This window comes from Rosa rugosa, chromosome 1, assembly GCF_958449725.1.
Source record: "Rosa rugosa chromosome 1, drRosRugo1.1, whole genome shotgun sequence".
NCBI lineage: Eukaryota > Viridiplantae > Streptophyta > Magnoliopsida > Rosales > Rosaceae > Rosa > Rosa rugosa.
This window is the reverse complement of record NC_084820.1, coordinates 2,861,382-2,880,630: the sequence shown is the minus strand read 5'-3', so window position 1 is coordinate 2,880,630 and position 19,249 is coordinate 2,861,382. Positions and strand designations below refer to the sequence as shown.

The window sequence follows — 19,249 nt, the reverse complement described above, 5'->3', positions numbered from 1 at the left end:
ATTGACTAGCTAGCTAGCTCAATAGCTTGTTTTGCATGCCAGATGTAAATAAAAGATACGAGTCATCATAGAGATCGATAAACATCTAACATTTAATCACCTAACTAATCTGTTATCTGCAGGCAAGAAGTAAAATTTCATGATATCTTTGAACTGTTAAAAATTGAGAAACTCTACCTTTTAAACAATTGGCAACTTATACATCATATCATGGTACGTATTAGAAAAAAAACAATGATAACAAAATAAGGCATATACTACATTTTAGTGATTAATTTAGTGGAATAGAAGATGCTAGCTAGCTGGGGAGAGGTGTGGCTGTAGGGACTGGCCTCAGATCCCCAACTGGTTTTGTCTGGTTATGGGTTTCGTTTGCCTTTTCTTTCCTTCTTATTGTGTTCACTACTTTTTTGATGGCCGGTGGATTTGATATTATCATAAAATACCCAAATACAGTAGTAGTTCTTAGATGCACTGTATATAATCATGTTTAGTTCTAATAAGCACGTAGAGATCACATGGAGCCACAGTGGACAATCCCCCACTGGACCATTCCTCCATCAATATGTCAACTCTGGTGTGACCCTACGATATACGGTTTTAGTGAACAAAATAAGCTGAAATCCAGACTACTTTTGAGTCGGTTTCAACTTTTTAAGAGAATTATGCAGAAAATATATGAAGCTTAGCTAGCTGGAAATCCCATGACAATGAAAACCATAAATCTCATGTTCCACATGCAGATACCGTTTTATGTTGCTCTTAGACACAAAATTGGAAGTCGACATGAGGACCATTGTTAACTGCCGCTTAATCCTTGTGATCACAAACTACTTGCTGACAAAGTGACAAGATTGCTTTCATATCTGCGATTGATCAATTTCGTTACTTCATGGAACTAAGATCCATGCTTGCTTCAAAACAAAAGAAATTAACATATATGTATCATATTATCACTATTCTGATCAACGTACATGAAATGAGCCTAACTCTTTGCTAGATTGTGGGGCAGCAAAAGCACCTATTGAGGCTTATGTTTATGTAGGTAAGGTAGGTTCATCTATATATTTCTGCGGATCACATTAACCAGCTTCACAACCAAAGGACACCTTCTAGTATATATTATTCGAACCAAAACACAATTTCAATCAGTCATCAAACCTGCTTCCACTCAAATGTTGGGATAAGGCTAATCTCTAGCTAGTAAAGCTTTATCATAACAACCAGCAAGGCAGCAATCAGATCTCTTCACTTAAGCTAGTAGTGGAGAGTCACTTTTCATGTGTTTGCGTTACACTCTTTGCCTATAAAAGGGGGGAAAGCTCCTGCCAAACCCAAGAAATTTGTAGGTTTCCCAGTTTTCTTTACCAGCTAGCTACAACTGCTTTCTTGTCATATTTCCCAGTTGAAACATGGTTGGTAATCTAGCTCTCTTTCCTTAACTGTAACTGAAATAGAATTTCTTCCTGGGATCTTAACCATACTGAAACTAAAAACAACCACATTGCTGTCTGTTTTGATCTTCAGGAGGAGAAAATGAGTGGGTCTGCGGCCGATGCTCTGGACTACAAAGGGTTTCCTGCTGATAAGTCCAGAACTGGTGGTTGGGTTGCCGCAGCGCTTATACTAGGTATATATATGCTTATTCTTTTATTTTTCATGACAGTTGAGAGACTAATTTGATTATCAGGTTTGATCAATATAAGTAGGTGGTTCATGCAAAGGTGATGGGGTTTAGCAGACTTGTATAACTTAATGAGGGAATTATATGCATGCATTTGTGTCTAAAGAATGTTCGACAAGAATATTCAATTAGTAGTCAACCCAAGTGTTTAGCATATATTAATCTTAGCTTTTGATGAAAAACTTTCGTCTGTCATAATTCACCAAGCTGAAGGTGCTAATTTCTTGATCAAAATGATTTGTTATAGGAATTGAAATATGTGAAAGGCTATCAACTATGGGAATAGCAGTGAACCTGGTGACATACCTAGTTGGGACAATGCATTTTCCAAGCTCAACTTCAGCAAATATTGTCACAGACTTTGCAGGCACATCCTTCCTCCTTTGTTTGCTTGGAGGCTTCCTCGCCGATTCCTTCCTTGGCAGATACAAGACCATTGCAATCTTTGCTTCAATACAGACATTGGTGAATACTTTTTCGGTTTTTAACTTTCAATTTATCAAAGATTAATGATGATCTTTATATATATAATAGAATCTTGATGTATGTACAGGGCATAATTGCATTAGCAATATCTGTAAAATTGCCAAAGCTGCGGCCACCTCATTGTGACATTACTGCTGCCAACAACAACTGCAAACAAGCCAATGACTTCCAAACGGGATTCCTTTACTTGGCTTTATATATAATTGCATTAGGGATTGGTGGGCTGAAATCAAGTGTTTCCGGATTTGGAACTGATCAATTTGATGAAAAAGATGACAAAGAGAAAGCGCAGATGGCATATTTCTTCAATAGATTTTTCTTTTTCATTAGCACTGGAACCTTGATGGCAGTCACAGTCCTTGTCTACATACAAGACAAAGTGGACAGAAGCTGGGCCTATGGAATATGTTCCATTTCAATGTTCATAGCCATCTTGGTGTTTTTTTCGGGGACTAAAAGATACAGATATAAGAAAAGCTTGGGAAGTCCCATAGTTCAAATTTTTCAGGTTATTGTGGCTGCTATAAGGAAGAGAAAGATGCCACTTCCATTTGACGTTGCCTTGTTGTATGAGAATTATCCCGAGGCTTCAAGAATTGGTCACACTGATCAGTTCCGGTAAGTTTAATTTGGTTGCTGAATTAGGCTCCCTAACCCTATATAGTACTTACAAAACATCTGGCATGTTATGTGGTCATAGAGACAATTTGGACCATATATTCAAACATGTTGACAACATGTTAAGTTTCTACATGTTCACTTGCTATCCATGTAACTCATTATAGTATAGTGCTGATGCTCATCTGGTTCAATTTTTGGTTAGTTTCTTGGACAAGGCAGCTATTGTGGCAGAAGAAGATTTTGCGAAAAATGCACCTGCAGGTTCTGTTCCGAACCCATGGAATTTATGCTCAGTTACAAGCGTGGAGGAGGTGAAAATGATGGTGAAACTACTTCCGATATGGGCCACAACCATCATGTTTTGGACAGCATACGCACAGATGCTCACCTTCTCAGTAGAACAAGCATCCACCATGGACAGATCCATTGGAAAGTTTCAAATCCCGGCCGGCTCTCTCACAGCCTTCTTTGTGTTAGCCATATTGATCACATTGGCTGTTAATGACCGTCTCATTATGCCTATTTGGAAGAAATGGAAGGGCCAACCAGGTATACATACTGGATGGAGAAGATGATCAATTTGTACAAAAGCATTATAGTAGTACTATCTACTAGCAGCACTAGTGTTAAACAACACCACTTTGAACTTAAAATAACATACCTTAGAACCCTAAGTATCCAATGCCTTGCACTAGAAGTACCAAAACTTTAAACTTACAGTACCTATGATCTTCCTTGTAATAGATTCTATTTATGTATCCAATGTCTTTCTTTCAACAACAGGTTTCACCAATCTACAGAGAATTGCAATTGGCCTTGTCCTATCGACTCTTGGAATGGCAGCGGCAGCACTAACCGAGAGGAAGCGGTTATCAGTGGCTAAAGAAATGAGAACTATGAGTACAGGTCCTCTGCCTATTAGTGTGTACTTGTTAATCCCACAATTCTTCTTGGTGGGTTCTGGTGAAGCTTTCATCTACACTGGCCAGCTCGATTTCTTTATAACTCAATCACCAAAAGGAATGAAAACTATGAGCACAGGACTCTTCCTGAGCACTTTATCACTAGGCTTCTTTGTCAGTAGCTTCTTGGTTTCAATTGTGAGGAGGTTCACCGGAAGCAAAGATGGGCAAGGATGGCTTGCAGACAATATCAACTATGGAAGGCTTGACTGTTTCTATGGACTTTTGAGCGTTTTAAGTGTCATAAATTTTGTAGCATATCTTGTTTGTGCAAGATGGTACAAGCCAAGAAAACCTACCAAACCATCCAACGGTTCCTCTGCTGAGGATAGGTGTTAGCTAAACAAATGGTCTGGTGTGGTATCTGTTCTATTGTTCTTGATTACCTTAATGAAATTTGGTTTGAGTTTGGGTCCCTTGAAAGAGAAATGAATGAGTACAAATTAAAGGATTAATGGCATCCATGCATCAAAACTTGGTGATGTTACTCATAGTCAACAAGTCCATTATGCTTGGAAAAAGTCCTGCCTACTTTAGTTGAAGATCACAAGTCCACAACCAGATCCAAGGGGATGCATAGACATTTTTCCTTGGCTTTTGGAATAAGCTTAGAGTCAAAAACTGTCTTCAGTTGCTTGTCTTCTCCATCTTGAATAGAAGGAATAGAAGTGAATATTATTCTGTGGGTTTTCTTGTAGTTCCATCTTGAATAGAAGGAATAGAAGTGAATATTATTCTGTGGCTTTTGCTTTCTTTAATACAGGTTTGAATGGCTATAGAGAAATGGCAATGGCTTGGATGCGAGAAGTCTAACGCCTTCAAATCATTGCCGTTAAATTAGCCGTGATATGGGGGAGGAGAAGCAAATCCATCATGAACGTTCAATGCTCTAGATTCCTCCATCATTCAACTCTGTTTCAAAATGATATAAAGACCCAAAACGCAGGCATCAAAAGTGGAGAAACTTTGTCAATACTTTTGCAGTAACGGAGAAAAAGGAGAATGCTTCTCACTTCTCATTCCTACATTACCGGCACTACTGTAACAGCTTAGAATCCGAAGTAAAGAGTAGTCCTAAAATAGTAAAATATGGGGTAACTAGCACTAATGCATCAGTTAAACTTACCATCTAACATGCATGAAAACTGTTGGCAGATCACGGACGTCTCGCTTAAAGAAAAAGTAGAGTAGTTTTGCTATTGCTCAGGACAAGCATTATATAAGCTGCATCGTAGAATGTCGGAAAAGAAACTTACCACCTTCAAGTCAAATCATAGACAGAACAAGGGAATACAAGAAATGCTTCAACTCAACACAAATTCGACAAGCATTCTACTAAGCTACCAAAACACACACAATTACTACACAAATGGCACATCAGGCTCTCCTTATTTATGTTTCCTGTAGGCCAGCCAGAGTGCCAGGCCTCTTACTTGCCTTGTAGAGATGATTTAAAGCATACTGCGATATTAGGTAAAGAAAATGACATATAAACATCGAATGCAAGCCACAATAAATTGAATCACCAGCATACGTAGAATACTAGGGGAACGTAATTCAGATAGAATATAAAGATACAATAAGTTCATATCCTCTTCCTGAATTCAATAAGAATCTCAAAAACATTTATAACCTCCTAATCACAATGATAAATTGCCACAAGGCACGACCATGATCAACATCAGACACCCCCAATGACTCGATCTTGACCACAGCTAAGTCGGAACTATCAACTGTAAAGTGAAAATGACTGAAAATGAAGAGTAACACATAAACATCTGACACCACATACCCAAAACAATAAGCTGCTAAGTGAGTCTAAATAAGCAACACCCCACTTGGTACATTGTTTTGCCATTGCTCTTTCTCAATTAGCCTGGATCTAATAATCCTCTATCCTCTTCTTTCCGGCAATACATACAACGATGGAGCTACCAATTAGAAAACGAAGCTCAATCCTGAGTTTCGTTCTTCTTTCCATCCTCATCTCTGTCCTCCAACAGCTTGCCGGCCTCCACATTGTCCTGCTGAGCCTTCTTCTGCGCCTCGGCGGCCTTAAGCGCCTGCAGTTTCGCATGATTGTAATAGGCCACACCGATAAACGCAATCAGATACCCAATCAGGTTGATTGGCGTCACGGTGTCCTTGATCACGGACCACGAAAAGGCAATCAAGAGCCAATCTTTCACAACCCCGGCAACATTCATGGTCAAAGCCGAAGTCTTCCCCACCAGCAGAAACACAGCCAGGTTCAACGCAAACGCACAGAGCGAATTGGTCCCGAAAATGACGAAATCAAAGTGGAAACTCGAGGTCTCCTTCAACACGGGGAACTCCACAACGATCCAAGGAATGCACAGAAACGCAAAGCAGCAGGGGGCAACATAATAAAGAGAAGTAATCGGATTCAAGCTGATACCCTTAGCATTAAGCAAGATCTGAATCAGAACCAACCTCGTGGCCTCGAAACCCACGGCCATTAGCTGCAGGCTCACTCCCCACGAGTTGAATTTCGCCTCGCCGTAAGCGGCAACCGCCACGCCGAACGAGATCGAGAGCATGTTGACCATGGTGTCCGATTTGAAAGGGTCCTTCTTGATGAGAATCCCGATCGAGTAGACGGCCACCGGCATTAGAGCCTTGAGCATCTGAATGAAAGACACCGACAGAAAGATGTAAGCGGAGTTGGAGAACCAGAGGGACAGGGCGTACAGAGCTCCGATGGGGACGACGGACTTGAGGTAGAGGTCCCTTGACATGGAGACTGGCTCGACGAGCTTGAAGACCTTGACGAGGAGGTAGGCGAGGGAGGAGCAGAAGGCCATGTGGATCATGGTGAGGGAAATTGGGAAGGGCCAATTGTAGAGCTTGCGGTCGAGGATGTACTTGTTGTAGACGATGACGGTGAAGCTGAGGAAGATCCATATGCCGACGTAGGCGTAGGAGAGGAGGACCTTCTTCACCACACCGTCGGAAAGCGCCATACTTTTTTGAGGTTGAGATTGGATCTGCAACTCTGAGGAACCCTAATGGGGGTCACCTTCAGATTTGGGATTTAAATAAGAAAGGAGGAGACTTTCAAAATCCCAATGTGTGAAGAAGTGAGGAAGGTGGAGACTGGGAGAGGGGTAAGTTTTGAGTGAGATTCGTTCGGGCTTTTGTAGTGGTGGGCTTTAAGGTGAGAGTTTTAATTTGTTGGCTAGATTTTTGTGCTTGAGGGACACATGTTTCTTGCATCCATCCTACCCGTCGGAATACCCATTTACTGTGCGTTTACTTGCTTGGATTGAGTATGAGAATGGAGACTCCGACCGAAGATATGAGAATTTCAACGTGATGCTTATGAATTAGCATCTCTTACCAAAATCTATGACAAGAGAGTATTAATTTTTTTTCTTTTTGGTACCAAACAAACTGTCCTATTTAATTTAATAATAATTGAGGCACTACTCATTTGATTTGCTTCCATTGATAAAGACCCCATAACAATACATAATTGAAAATATTCTGACTAAGAAAATTATGCTCGATCATCATCATTTGACCCTAAGTCAAGTTGTTTTTTTTTTTTTTTTTTATGGATGCAACTATGCAAGTTGTAGAATTTCTATCAAAGAGGGTGATTAATTAAGACGTTTAGACTAGGACATGGGAAGTTGAAAAGGAAAACGAGTGAATTACCTCGCAATTAAGGGCGAAGACTCGGCAGGAATGTGACACTTTGTCTTAGCAATTAGGCCCCTTGCGTACGTTGAAGGGGTTCTCTCGTGTGGACTTGAAGGATTGATTATGTTAGAATTACACTTCCAAGTGCTACATTGCCAAATGTTTTAGGGTCTTTGTTTTCTTGTGTATTACGGGCTTTCAAGCTGCTAAATGGGTCTGTCAAACTGTTTTTGGAAGGATGGGTGTGTCAAACTTAAGCTGGCCCATAATTTCCATCCTCAGTTTGATGGACAGTGACAAGAGAGGGGCGTCAGGGGCCTAATTTGTCCCATTTGCCTAACATAGGTTTGAATTAGCCTCTCAAAGTCTATATGGTACAAATATATAATGTATTGGAATCTCAATGATGGCTAAATTTGTTACCGACAGTCTAGTATATCAATTTTTAAGACTAGTTTAAAATCATATTTGATTTAGAGTCGGTCTATTACTAACTATTTCAAACTGATCTACTTAATATGTTTTTAGATGAAACCCTCAAAATATACTTACTAACATAGTGCTTTAGAAAGAAAAAAAAAACACTTTCCAATAACAAGGGATCAAAACAAACAAATAATAAAATGAGGTACCTACCTAGTGCTTTAGAAAGAAGCACTTTCCAATAACAAGGTTTTGCATTTCACATCAAAATAAACAATTGGTGAAATGAGGTATCTTTGCAAAATTTATTCAAAAAACAAAAGGGGGTAAAGTTTTCTAATAAAGCTGTGGACAGATCGTGATTATCACAAAGTGCATGACTGTTCAGGTAAACTGCTTTTCTAAGCACAGGTGGTGTGTCTCTAATCTTCACGATTTCTCTTCCTCATTAACTAAGCAATGTCTAATCTCTCTGTCATGTCCCACAGGCCCCAAAGAATTTCCTTTTCCTCTTCTTTGAGTCCTTTGTCATCTGAGTCCAGCTTTCTCTAAATCTCTGGCCACAGATTCACAACCGCGTGGTGAAAATTTGATTCCAGTTGAACAGTAATGGACTAATGGAGTCACCACAGAAGTTAAAGTCTCTCCCAAAAGTACACAGTCCCTCTCCCTCTCTCTCAGTCCCACACAGTCTCTCACATTCTCTCCAAATCTCATTGTTTAGAGCTAATAATTTCATTCACCCACTAACCGAAATCACTTAAATTATACACCCCCAAATTGATTCTCTCACTCATTCATTCCGTGAACCCCACCAACCATTTTTGTGTGTGCAACCAACACCACCTTCTTCTTCTTCTTCTTCTTCTTCTTCTCTTAGCTCAGCACAGATCCCCTGTCCAAAACCCATGAAAAATCTTCTATCTTTGTAAGGAAATGAAACCCAGAACTCCAAAAGCTTCAGTCTTTCAACCCAGAACTCCAAAAGCTTCAGTCTTTCATCTGTTTCTAGCTAACTGAGCTCATTCTGGTTCTGGGTTTTGTGCTGCTATGGAAACCAGCAAGGCCCAGAAGAAAAAGAAGTGGTTTTTACCACTGGTGCTGTCTCTGCTCCTATCCACTTTCCTCATCTTCATCACTGTCTTCACTTCAAGTTCATCTGCTTCAAGATTGTACAAGGCCCATGTGAGAAATGACATCCCACACTTCGTGGAGTCAAAGCTCAAGGTTTCGGATACTAACAAGGACCCAGTACCCAGATTGGCTTACTTGATCTCCGGCTCAATGGGGGACGGCGAGAGCTTGAAGAGGACACTCAAGGCTCTGTACCATCCGAGGAACCAGTACGCTGTGCACTTGGACCTTGAAGCTTCGGCGGAGGAGAGGTTGGAGTTGGTTAGGTTTGTGAGGAATGAGCCCATGTTTGAGAAGCTGGGGAATGTCAGAGTGGTTGTGAGGGCTAATTTGGTGACCTACAGAGGGCCAACAATGGTGACTAATACGCTTCATGCCGCGGCGATTTTGTTGAAGGAAGGTGGAAAGTGGGATTGGTTTATTAATTTGAGTGCTTCTGATTATCCTTTAGTGACCCAAGATGGTAAGTCCAGGGAATTTAAGTAGCCAAGAATCATTTCCGCCTTTTCGGGTTGTTTTGTTCAAGTTGTTTTCAGCATTGGATGTTTCAGTTTTTAAATTAGTTTGTTCTGATTCTTTAATTGGAGGGGGAACTGGTTTTTGCTAGTTATGGATTGCCTTGATGCATTGGTTTTGCAATCCCACATGCTGTTGTTTATAGCCAAGTTGTCACCGATTTTGCTTATTTCCATTTACTTTTATGCATTGGAGTTCTTGATTACAGCTGGTTTTGGTAACTACAAGAGCAATATTTATAACTCAACTATTAATTCTGCTTTTGCTCATTGCTAATTACAGAAGCATTTAAATTTGGCTTTGTGTCTGTATACTTATTCAACTATTTTACTGAGTAGATGATGAAAGAGGTGTTTGCTCTTTCTAGCTTTACTTATGACCTCTGACATTCATGACAATTATGAAAGTCATACTTACTATGCTGGTTTCATTGTCCATCCTGTCATTTTCACTAGATCTGTTAATAACTATATTTGGTAAAATAAAGAGTACTGATCAGGTGATTAAGCTGCATGGTCATATATAGATATACAGATGCCTAAGTTCATGTGTTTGTTTTTTCTGCACTACAGATATGCTTCATGTCTTGTCATCCATTCCGAGAACTCTCAACTTTATAGAGCATACCAGTGACATCGGCTGGAAGGAGTATGTTGCTCATCCTGCCTCTTTGTTTAGTAATACTCTTTCTTATCGTTTAATTTTGAAAAGTATGAGAGACGAAGTCTTGCAAAGTTATATATAGCTCTCCTATAAAGGGTTTCCATGAACTCCTCAGGTATCAGAGGGCAAAACCAGTGATAATTGACCCAGGGCTGTATAGTGTACAAAAGTCAGATGTATTCTGGGTGACAGAGAAAAGGAGCGTTCCAAGTGCATATAAGCTGTTTACAGGTGAAAATCTTTGCTTCTGGTGCTTCTCATTCTTTTTTGATCTATCTGCCTACTAAATGATTACACTGCTGTTCAACAAGATATAATGTCAGAGTCTTCTGCAGAAGGACTAGGTGAACAGCTAGGTTAGGTAATGTTCATAGATAAACATAAGATCATTCTCCAAGCATGGATTTAGGCCAATACCAAGGTAGTTTTATGACACTGTTCGGAAATCGGAACTATTATTAGCAGCTCTGCAAAGATTAAACAATTCTTTAGTCCATGCCTAGTTGGTCAGTTTATGCCTTGCGTATGGCTTTCATAGCAAAAAGTGACCAGTTATACTGTTCTGTAAGATAAGTTACATAACTACTTCCTTCTGCTAGTTCAGGAATATTAGTCTGGAAAAGGGTGTCATTGTGTTTCTTTCCTTTTTCTATTTCTTGTTTTGTTTTATGTATTGCTTGGAATATATGATTAAAATTTGTTGTCACTTGACATGGACTTGAACTACTGAATCTGCACACTAGCTTAGTTTTCTTGTCATCTTTCCTTTATAAAAAGATTTTGAATTGATTTATTCAACTATAAACTATGTTGTCCCTCCATTCATTACCTAATACCTGATTCCGGATACTGCTCAATAATTCCTCAGGTTCTGCTTGGATGATGCTCTCCCGTCCTTTTGTGGAATACATGGTATGGGGGTGGGACAACCTCCCAAGGATAGTCCTTATGTATTATGCCAACTTTCTTTCTTCACCAGAAGGGTATTTCCACACAGTCATCTGTAATGCTGAGGAGTTTCGAAACACTACTGTTAGCCATGATCTTCACTTCATATCATGGGACAACCCCCCGAAACAACATCCACATTTCCTCACCGCTGATGACTACCAGCGCATGGTAGACAGTAATGCACCCTTCGCCAGGAAATTTGGCAGGAATGAGTCGGTTTTAAGCAAGATCGACTCTGAGCTTTTAGGCTGCAATGCTGATGGGTATGTACCAGGAGGATGGCTCAGTACTGGAGCAAATGCAAATGCTACTCTTCCGGATTACACAATAAAAAATGTGACCACTCTTAGGCCAGGTCCTGGTGCTGAAAGACTAAAACGTCTCATCACTGGTTTGTTATCTGCAGAGGATTTTCATGCGAAGCAATGCACCTGACATCCGAAGAGTCCAGATAAACGATTATTCTAATCCTATACCTAGTAGGCAGCAATGGCAGACTATTGATCTTAATAATGGTTGACATGGCAGATAGCAGGCTATAGAAACGTAGTGGGAACGAGAATTTTACCTTCCCAGCATATATTCGTTACCTCATCTCAATATTGAGTACGATATTCTTGTAGTTCAAAAGCTAAAAGTGTACTGTAATGTATCATTTAGTTTACATAATAAGAAGGGTTATAAAAGCTTGCATGTTTGATTAACTTGAAGCAAAGATTTTACCATCTCTTTTCTTTCATATCGTTTGGTTCTTTGATCAGAAGAGAAAGTGAATACAGCAACCACAAGTAAATAGTTACATATTCCTGTATTAATTTGTTGTGCTTCCTAAAAGTTCAAGTAAAGACATTTCTCTGCTGCATTATTCAATTTACGCTGTATTTTGAGGCAAAAGAATGAAGTGACATAAAATATGGATAAATACATCAAGGGAAGGAATTCGCCATATCATACATCCTCCAAATTCACCATTTTACAAAAAGAATCAAGTATCTTAAGCATTTCTTGTGCTTGTGGAGGACAAAGATCACCAACAATGAGCTCTTCAGCCACTCCATTTATCTCTATCACACTAGAACCAGGTTTCTTCTTCATTCCGCCTTCTGAGATCATATCTCGGACTCTCTTTGCCTCCAATTCCAAGCCAGCTTCCTTGTACATGTTATATGAAAGAACATGAATACCGCAATCGGCTACTCCCATATCAGCCAGCTTTTTCCAAATTCTGTCCCCCAGTTCAACATTCCCATGAACTCTACACGCACCCAGTAACGCCCCCCACACGTTGGCATCCCCTCTTCCTAGTCCTCCCATCTTGTCCTCTATAAACTTCTCAGCTTCCTCTACCATGCCTGCTCTGGCCAAGAGGTCAACAACACAAGCATAGTGCTGAAGCCCGGGTTCAACCCCATAAAGGGTACTCATTTGATCAAACAGTTCAAGTCCCTTGTCTACCATTTTTGCATGGGTACAAGCCGAGAGAACAGCAACAAATGTGGTTTCTGTAGGTTGGATCTTATCTACAACCAATTTATCAAACAGCTCAATCGATTTCCTTGCATCCCCATTCATCGCAACCCCAGTAATCATGGCATTCCACGCTCGGGCATCCTTATTACAAATGCCCTCAAAAACCTTCATAGCTGCTTCCACATAGCCACATTTGGAGTACATATCAACCAATGCAGTGGCCAATATCCTATTCGACTCAAGCCCGTGCCTCTTAGCATAGGAGTGCACCCACAACCCTTGCGCCACCGCACCCAAATGAGCAGCGGCAGTGAGAACACTAACAAGAACAGACTCATTAGGCCTCGTCCCCACCTCTTGCATTTGCCTAAACAAACAAACCACCTCTCTAAAATCACTCACTCGAGAATACGCAGCCATCATCGCACTCCACGACACAGCATTTCTCTCAGGCATTTCATCGAACACCTTCCGTGCATTCTCAACATCCCCAATCTTCCCATACCCATCAACCATCGCCGTCCACACCACCACATCTTTGCTAGGACTTTTATCAAACACCAATTGGGCAGCACCCATCTCAAGAATCACCGAGTAAAACTCGATTAGCCGGCTAACAACAAACGGGTCATCTCCGAACCCGAATTTCGCAACATGGGCATGAACCAACCTTCCGGTTAGCTCAGAATTATGGACCAAAATCGAGCAAGCCTTGATCAATGGCGGGAAAGTAAACTTATTAGCGATCAATCCGTAACTCAACAAGTCTAGATAGCACATGACCGCAGCCACCGGCGCGTGTGATTGCGCGTGCGCTCTGATCATGGTGTTGTACATGAAAGTGTTGCGGTGGGGATGGTGGTGTTTGAAGATTGAGCAAGCGTAGGAGAACAAGGAAGCGTCTTTGGCGGCGGCGGAGAGGAGCGGCGCGATGGCGTAGGGGTTTTTGGGTCGGGTGGAAGTGAGGAGGTGGGCGTGGATTTGCTTGAGTTGGTTTAGGGTTTTGCATTTTTGGCAGAGGAGAATGAGATCGTTGGTTCTAACGGTTTTTTGAATCATCTGAAAAATGGCGGGTATGTGTCTTGGGCCTTGAGACTAAAATATTCTCAATATCTTTGATATTTTTTCAAGATTTTACAATTATCGGTATTAATTTTCACATCTTTTGATATTTTATTTTTAGTTGAATATATAATTTTTATCGATATTCAATATTTCCATAAAAAAAAATTCTTTTTCTTTTCAAACTATTGATACTTTGGTCATTGGGTGTAAGGGTAATTGATCAAAATGAGTAGGAGACGTCTGATCTATTGGCTTTGTGAAGTCAAAGCATTTTTCAGGTTGGGAAGTATGTGATTGGGTTTGTACGCACCTAATCCGGCTGCTCCTCTTACTTAATGGCTGTATTTCTTATTTAGATATACCTCGTCATTGGATCTAAATCATGCATACGGTGAAAAATAATGAGGTAATATATTTATTCCAACAACTTCATTATTCTTAACTACCAGATTCAATGACAGTTGAGCACAAGATAAAATGAGTAGGTGAACATGACTGCTTAATTAATATGGTCGAATTTGAGTTTATTCATTTTTTTTTTCGTGAACATATCCAGCTAGGTGATCAGTTTTCAAGTTCTAATTTCCTCTCAAAATTAATTTGTATCCAAGTCATGCTCATATTACATTAAGTTGATCGAAGACTTGGCTTCAAATGCATTGCATAAGTGGACAAGGTTTCTTCTTCTCCTAGCTAGTTCTGTTTAGTAACTCTTTCTTATTTTGAAACTATTGCAGATAAAAATAGGGCTAGCTAGTAGAAGCAATGACACAATAGGAAGACATAAGAAATGCTCACTTCCAATTTAAGTATAGATCAAGCAAAATGTGACTCCATGTAATGTTCATTCATCTGCAACTTTAACCATTTTCTTTCCAGTGTTATGACCACGAAAAAGTCCAATGAAAGCCGATGGGAAACTCTCCACACCATCTGAGATGTCTTCAACCGCATGCAATTTTCCTGTACGAAGATGATCAGTTGTGGTGGAAAGGAAATCCGGAAACACATTCATTTGATCGGCTGCTAGAAACCCTTGGATTTTAATTCTCTTGTACACAACATCTAGCATATTGGGTGCGGCTCGCTTCGTAGCATCAATGTACTCGGAGATCACGCCGCAGACAGCAACTCTACCGAAGGTGTTCATGTTAACAACTGCAGCCTCTAGCATTTCAAACCCCACATTATCAAAGTAGATGTCAATCCCATCAGGGAAGTACCTGTATATCAAACACAAGTTATAATTCGCCGTGTGTTTGCCTCAAAGGCTCAAACTGCTATCCTTGACCTTGAGCATCAAATGAATGACTTACCTTTGGAGAGCTGCCTTCAAATCAGGCTCTTCCTTGTAGTTGAATGCATCATCAAATCCAAGCTTTTCCTTAAGCAATGCTACCTATAACAAGTTTAACTTCAGCTCAAGTAGTCACCTTTCACTAGAATGTACATTCTGTAGTATTTTGTAATGTTACCTTTTCTTTGCTTCCTGCACATCCAACAACATAGCAACCAAAAAGCTTTGCATATTGTCCGACCAAATTCCCAACCGATCCAGAAGCTGCAGAGACGAAAACTTTCTCCCCCTTCTTCGGTTTGCATACTTCAAAAAATCCACCATATGCTGTAAGTCCACTGAAACCTGCAACAGCAAAATGAGCAAATTGATACATTTTTATGAAGAACTAGTACTTCTTTGAGTTCAAGCACATGTAATTAATAGTACGTGGCACTAAAGTGGTAAATATATACCTAGAATTCCAACTTGGTAAGACAGTGGGAATCCCATAGGATCAAATTTCCTCAACATGTATTTTCCTCCTTTTAGCAAACTGTACTCTCCCCAAGTGATGAGCCCCACAACCAAGTCATCCTTCTCAAACTCAGGGTTCCCAGAAGCCACAACCTTCGCGACACCATAAGCATCAATATCCTGTGATCACAAAAACAATTACACCAATCTATATAAATGAATCTCTATCATTCAACCTGAATTGTATAGCTGCTAGCTTACCTCGCCGGGAGTGATGGCTGCTGCAAAACCTATAGCTTTCTGTGATGAGCTCTGACTTTTCATGCGGTTTAGCTGGTAAGGGTCGATTGACACATACAGATTCTTCACAATGATGTCATTGGAACTGGGGTCAAGTGAGAGTGAAAGGGCTGAAGTTTTGAGCTCAAAATCAGACTCTTTGGGCTCTCCGTCTACCTGAGTCTTTATGGTGATGTACCTATTGGTTACCTCCATTTTCAACTACCTAGCTCTGTGCAGGGAAAGCTCAATGAACAAGGTATATATGTAGAAGTACTAGCAGAAAAAAGGATGAGATATAAATAGCTAGCCTCACTGAGCGTTCCTAATTATCCGGTTTCTGGGCACATGGCATTATGCTCCCCAGAAAAATTAAGTGGACCGGACGTTTTGTTGTTCATGCTGTTTAAATATCGATAATTTGATATGCCTTTTTGAGAATAGGACAAAAAAAGTCATATACTATACGTTGTCAAAGTGTTGTTAGATGTTACTGCGTCCAAAGAAAAGTCTAACATTGATTAAAACACGAAGGAAAATGGCACACACGTACAAGGAATCACATGTTCATAAGAATCCACAAAAATGGAGGATTCCTTTGAGAATAGGCCAAAACCAATATAAAAGTTTAAAAACTTGAAAGGAAAGTAAAGTAATCAATCAATTGGAGATTTAAAATCCAGATGAAGATGCTTTCGGTCGATCCTGTACACTTGTTATAGTTCCCAAAACGTCAAGCCAACCATCTATTAATAGATGCATGTCGATACTTTCGACGTCTTACTTTTTTGCTTCTTTCTTCTTCTCTCCTTTCTCAAAGAGATTATACCATTTTGGAGGCTAAGTCAACATTCATTTATAACAATATATCAAACATGTTTTAAGATTAATCCAGTGATTAATTAAACTTAATTATCAGTCTACAAGACCTCAGTTGTTAATCCAACTCTGCTGATAAGTGCATGCGTATAAGCCTAGCCTGTAATTCTTTCCATGTATCTAAAAATGGGGGTAGGTGCTTTTTTTTTTCTTCCTTTTCTTTTCTTCTTCTTGTTTTGTTTATATATTGCTTGAAACTTTGAGGTAAGATTCACATTATTTGAAAAATTATCTACTGAATCTGCACACTAGCTTAGTTTTCTTGTCATCTTTCGACATTTCACTACCTTTACAATGTATTTTGATTTTTGAGGGAAAAGAATGACGGATCCTGCTCAACATTATTATATGGATTGATACATAAGGGACGCTTTAGCTAGCTCACTGTCAAAGTGTCAAGATCTTACACCATATCATACATCCTCGATCTGAATTCACCATTTTACGAGAAGAACCAAGCATCTTAAGCCTTTCTTGTGCTTGTGGAGGACAGTAATCAGCAACAAGGAATTCTTCAGCCACTCCATTTTACCTCTATCACACTGGAACAAGGTTTCTTCTTCATTCCAGCTTCTGAGATCATATCTCGGATTCTCTTATTTGCTTCCATTCTCAGGCCAGCTTCCTTGTACATATTATATGAACGAACATGAACTATACACGCACTTACTAATGCTCACAACACATTGGAAATCCCTCTTCATAGTCCTCCCATCTTGTCCTCTATAAAGGTCTCAGCTTCCTCTACCTGCCTGCTCTGGCTAATAGGTCAACAACAAACGCATAGTTCTGAAGCCCCGGTTTAACTAGACCCCTGTCTATCATCCTCGCAGGCGCACAAGCTGTGAGAATGGCAACGAATGTGGTCTCTATGGGTTTTTTTTTTTTTTTTTTTTTTTTTTTTTTTTTTGAGGATGAAAACTAATACAAGAGGGATGGAGGACTAAGCCAAGGCCAATCCCAGAAAAGTGACACAAATATGGAAGCACAGCAAGGAACATTCTAGAATGTTCATAACCAAACTTAATTGTGCCTCACATGGCCTCCCTCGGACAAGGGAAAAGATCCTGACTTCCTAGACAATGAGAAATGGATGAACACAGTGGGGGCTGCAAAGGAAAAGCAGCTTTAGTGAGCTTCACATGCCTTCCAACGCACAAAGAAAAAGACCCTGACCACTAACACAAAGAGAAGTGGAGCACTGGACAAAACCCCACTTCTGCACGCGTGAAGAAGCGTGCTCCCCAGCGTTGTACCAGTTGGTTTTGTAGAGCATAAATAACAGGAGGGACGTGAGGAGCAGATACACAGATCATAGTATCATAGACCCCCCAACAGTCCCAAAACATTGAACACTGCGACGGGAATATGACAGTGTTGGGTCAGGAGCTGTGGGAGGACTTGAATAAGTATTATCATGCTATATCCCACAGCCCAACGTTTATAATACCGTGCCTGCCAAAAAAGCTGAGGAGCATCTCACAAGTGGGGGAGCAAGAAGACCCATTTTTGCACACGTGAAGAAGCATGGTCCACCACTTTGTTTCAGTTGAAAACTTTGACAACTGCACCAAGAATATGTGACAAGAATATGGGACAGTGTTGGGTGAGGAGCTGTGGGGGACTTGAATAAGTGTTATCATGGTGGATGATAGAGCGAAACCAGTTCCAAAGAATGGAAGGACGGAATAAAACTAGTAGCAGCGGCTGACAATTGAGAGATCCCAAGAATAGAGTAAATAGAAGCAGTTGTGTGCTTTTTGTAGGGATGGAAAGAAAGCTTAGCAGACTCCTTGAACAACTCCAAAAGGTGACGCTGGGCATCCAAAACATCAAACACCCTAGCCTCAAAACGCAGCAGATTTCTAGTGATCCAAATATACCAAATTAGATTGCAAATTACTAGAAACCAAAGCTGACGCTTATGTTTAGAGAGGGTAGAAGCAAAATCTCCAAAGAACACTTCCTCAAGAGTATTCCAAGGGGAGAAAGAATGAGAAAAAAGAAGGCAAATCCATTTCCATAAGGGCACAGTTTGAGGACAGTGTAGGAGAAGATGCGTATATGACTCGGCATGACTACCACAGAAAGAGCAACAAGATGGGAGGGAAAAACCTCGCCGCTTCAATGCATCATCTGTAAGCAGCCGCCCATGAAGAGCTTTCCAAACAACAAGGCTTTTGCGTGGCTGAATTGCTTTGTTCCATATGACTTTACCCCAATTCCGACGATCAATGTGACTTGAAAAGAAAGTAAAGGCTTCTTTAGCTGTCAGAACACCTGAGGAGGAAACTGGCCAGAAAAGGGAATCCGATGTGTCTTCCACAGGCAAAGCAATTTGTTTTATTTTACAAGCAACTTGAGGGAAGGAAGCTGTAAAATCTTCTGGAAGGACCCAATTTGAATCCACAATGAACTCATGAACTTTGGCTTGAAGTGGAATGGCGTCAGCTACTCCAATAGAAGAAGCCAAAGGCCCACCTAACCAATTATCAAGCCAAAAGGAAATTTTCCGACCATTACCAACACACCATTGTAGAGAATTGAAGAATGTAGGCCAAACTTTTTTGAGACCCAACCAAACTGAGGATTTTTTAAAGGATTTTAGAGGTTGAAAGTCTTCTTTCAAAAACCGAGTCCTTACCAAAACAGAAGCAGGAGAGGAAGAAGAGAGCACTTCCCAACACCGCTTTATTA

At 40.3% G+C, this 19,249-nt stretch overlaps 5 protein-coding genes across 5 annotated transcripts; 2 read left to right on the top strand and 3 right to left on the bottom strand.

Annotated features, from left to right (window-relative positions):
- Positions 1 to 1,093: 1,093 nt before the first annotated feature.
- On the top strand, positions 1,094 to 4,169 carry LOC133710390 (protein NRT1/ PTR FAMILY 6.2-like). Its single transcript, XM_062136460.1, has 6 exons — positions 1,094 to 1,415; positions 1,528 to 1,630; positions 1,932 to 2,149; positions 2,238 to 2,788; positions 2,994 to 3,340; positions 3,575 to 4,169. The coding sequence occupies exons 1-6, from the start codon at positions 1,413 to 1,415 to the stop codon at positions 4,090 to 4,092; spliced, it is 1,740 nt and encodes a 579-aa protein (XP_061992444.1). The 5' UTR covers positions 1,094 to 1,412; the 3' UTR covers positions 4,093 to 4,169.
- A 1,115-nt stretch (positions 4,170 to 5,284) lies between these two features.
- Positions 5,285 to 7,036, bottom strand: LOC133710399 (probable sugar phosphate/phosphate translocator At2g25520). Its single transcript, XM_062136471.1, has one exon. It carries the CDS (start codon positions 6,735 to 6,737, stop codon positions 5,706 to 5,708), a length of 1,032 nt encoding a protein of 343 aa, XP_061992455.1. The 5' UTR covers positions 6,738 to 7,036; the 3' UTR covers positions 5,285 to 5,705.
- A 1,249-nt stretch (positions 7,037 to 8,285) lies between these two features.
- LOC133710375 (beta-glucuronosyltransferase GlcAT14B-like) lies at positions 8,286 to 11,810 on the top strand. The gene is made up of 4 exons (XM_062136435.1): positions 8,286 to 9,439; positions 10,065 to 10,140; positions 10,271 to 10,386; positions 11,024 to 11,810. Exons 1-4 carry the CDS (start codon positions 8,893 to 8,895, stop codon positions 11,539 to 11,541), a joined length of 1,257 nt encoding a protein of 418 aa, XP_061992419.1. The 5' UTR covers positions 8,286 to 8,892; the 3' UTR covers positions 11,542 to 11,810.
- A 218-nt stretch (positions 11,811 to 12,028) lies between these two features.
- LOC133710367 (pentatricopeptide repeat-containing protein At5g48910-like) lies at positions 12,029 to 14,284 on the bottom strand. The gene has a single exon (XM_062136427.1). The coding sequence runs from the start codon at positions 13,633 to 13,635 to the stop codon at positions 12,055 to 12,057; it is 1,581 nt and encodes a 526-aa protein (XP_061992411.1). The 5' UTR covers positions 13,636 to 14,284; the 3' UTR covers positions 12,029 to 12,054.
- Positions 14,285 to 14,421: 137 nt separating this feature from the next.
- Positions 14,422 to 16,036, bottom strand: LOC133710385 (2-alkenal reductase (NADP(+)-dependent)-like). The gene is made up of 5 exons (XM_062136446.1): positions 15,656 to 16,036; positions 15,394 to 15,574; positions 15,117 to 15,283; positions 14,958 to 15,040; positions 14,422 to 14,864 (listed from the first exon to the last, which is right to left on the bottom strand). Exons 1-5 carry the CDS (start codon positions 15,887 to 15,889, stop codon positions 14,486 to 14,488), a joined length of 1,044 nt encoding a protein of 347 aa, XP_061992430.1. The 5' UTR covers positions 15,890 to 16,036; the 3' UTR covers positions 14,422 to 14,485.
- Positions 16,037 to 19,249: the final 3,213 nt, after the last annotated feature.

What these genes read in the sequence shown, in the direction of transcription:
- LOC133710390 (XM_062136460.1), top strand. An exon ending in TGCCGCAGCGCTTATACTAG is followed by an intron (nt 1,631 to 1,931) that starts GTATATATATGC and finishes GATTTGTTATAG; the next exon opens with GAATTGAAATATGTGAAAGG. An exon ending in GGTCACACTGATCAGTTCCG is followed by an intron (nt 2,789 to 2,993) that starts GTAAGTTTAATT and finishes ATTTTTGGTTAG; the next exon opens with TTTCTTGGACAAGGCAGCTA.
- LOC133710399 (XM_062136471.1), bottom strand. Translation starts at nt 6,737, where the DNA reads ATGGCGCTTTCCGACGGTGTGGTGAAGAAGGTCCTCCTCTCCTACGCC.
- LOC133710375 (XM_062136435.1), top strand. Translation starts at nt 8,893, where the DNA reads ATGGAAACCAGCAAGGCCCAGAAGAAAAAGAAGTGGTTTTTACCACTG. An exon ending in AGTGACATCGGCTGGAAGGA is followed by an intron (nt 10,141 to 10,270) that starts GTATGTTGCTCA and finishes TGAACTCCTCAG; the next exon opens with GTATCAGAGGGCAAAACCAG. An exon ending in TGCATATAAGCTGTTTACAG is followed by an intron (nt 10,387 to 11,023) that starts GTGAAAATCTTT and finishes ATAATTCCTCAG; the next exon opens with GTTCTGCTTGGATGATGCTC.
- LOC133710367 (XM_062136427.1), bottom strand. Translation starts at nt 13,635, where the DNA reads ATGATTCAAAAAACCGTTAGAACCAACGATCTCATTCTCCTCTGCCAA.
- LOC133710385 (XM_062136446.1), bottom strand. Translation starts at nt 15,889, where the DNA reads ATGGAGGTAACCAATAGGTACATCACCATAAAGACTCAGGTAGACGGA. An exon ending in CAGCCATCACTCCCGGCGAG is followed by an intron (nt 15,575 to 15,655) that starts GTAAGCTAGCAG and finishes TTGTGATCACAG; the next exon opens with GATATTGATGCTTATGGTGT. An exon ending in TTACCAAGTTGGAATTCTAG is followed by an intron (nt 15,284 to 15,393) that starts GTATATATTTAC and finishes TTGCTGTTGCAG; the next exon opens with GTTTCAGTGGACTTACAGCA.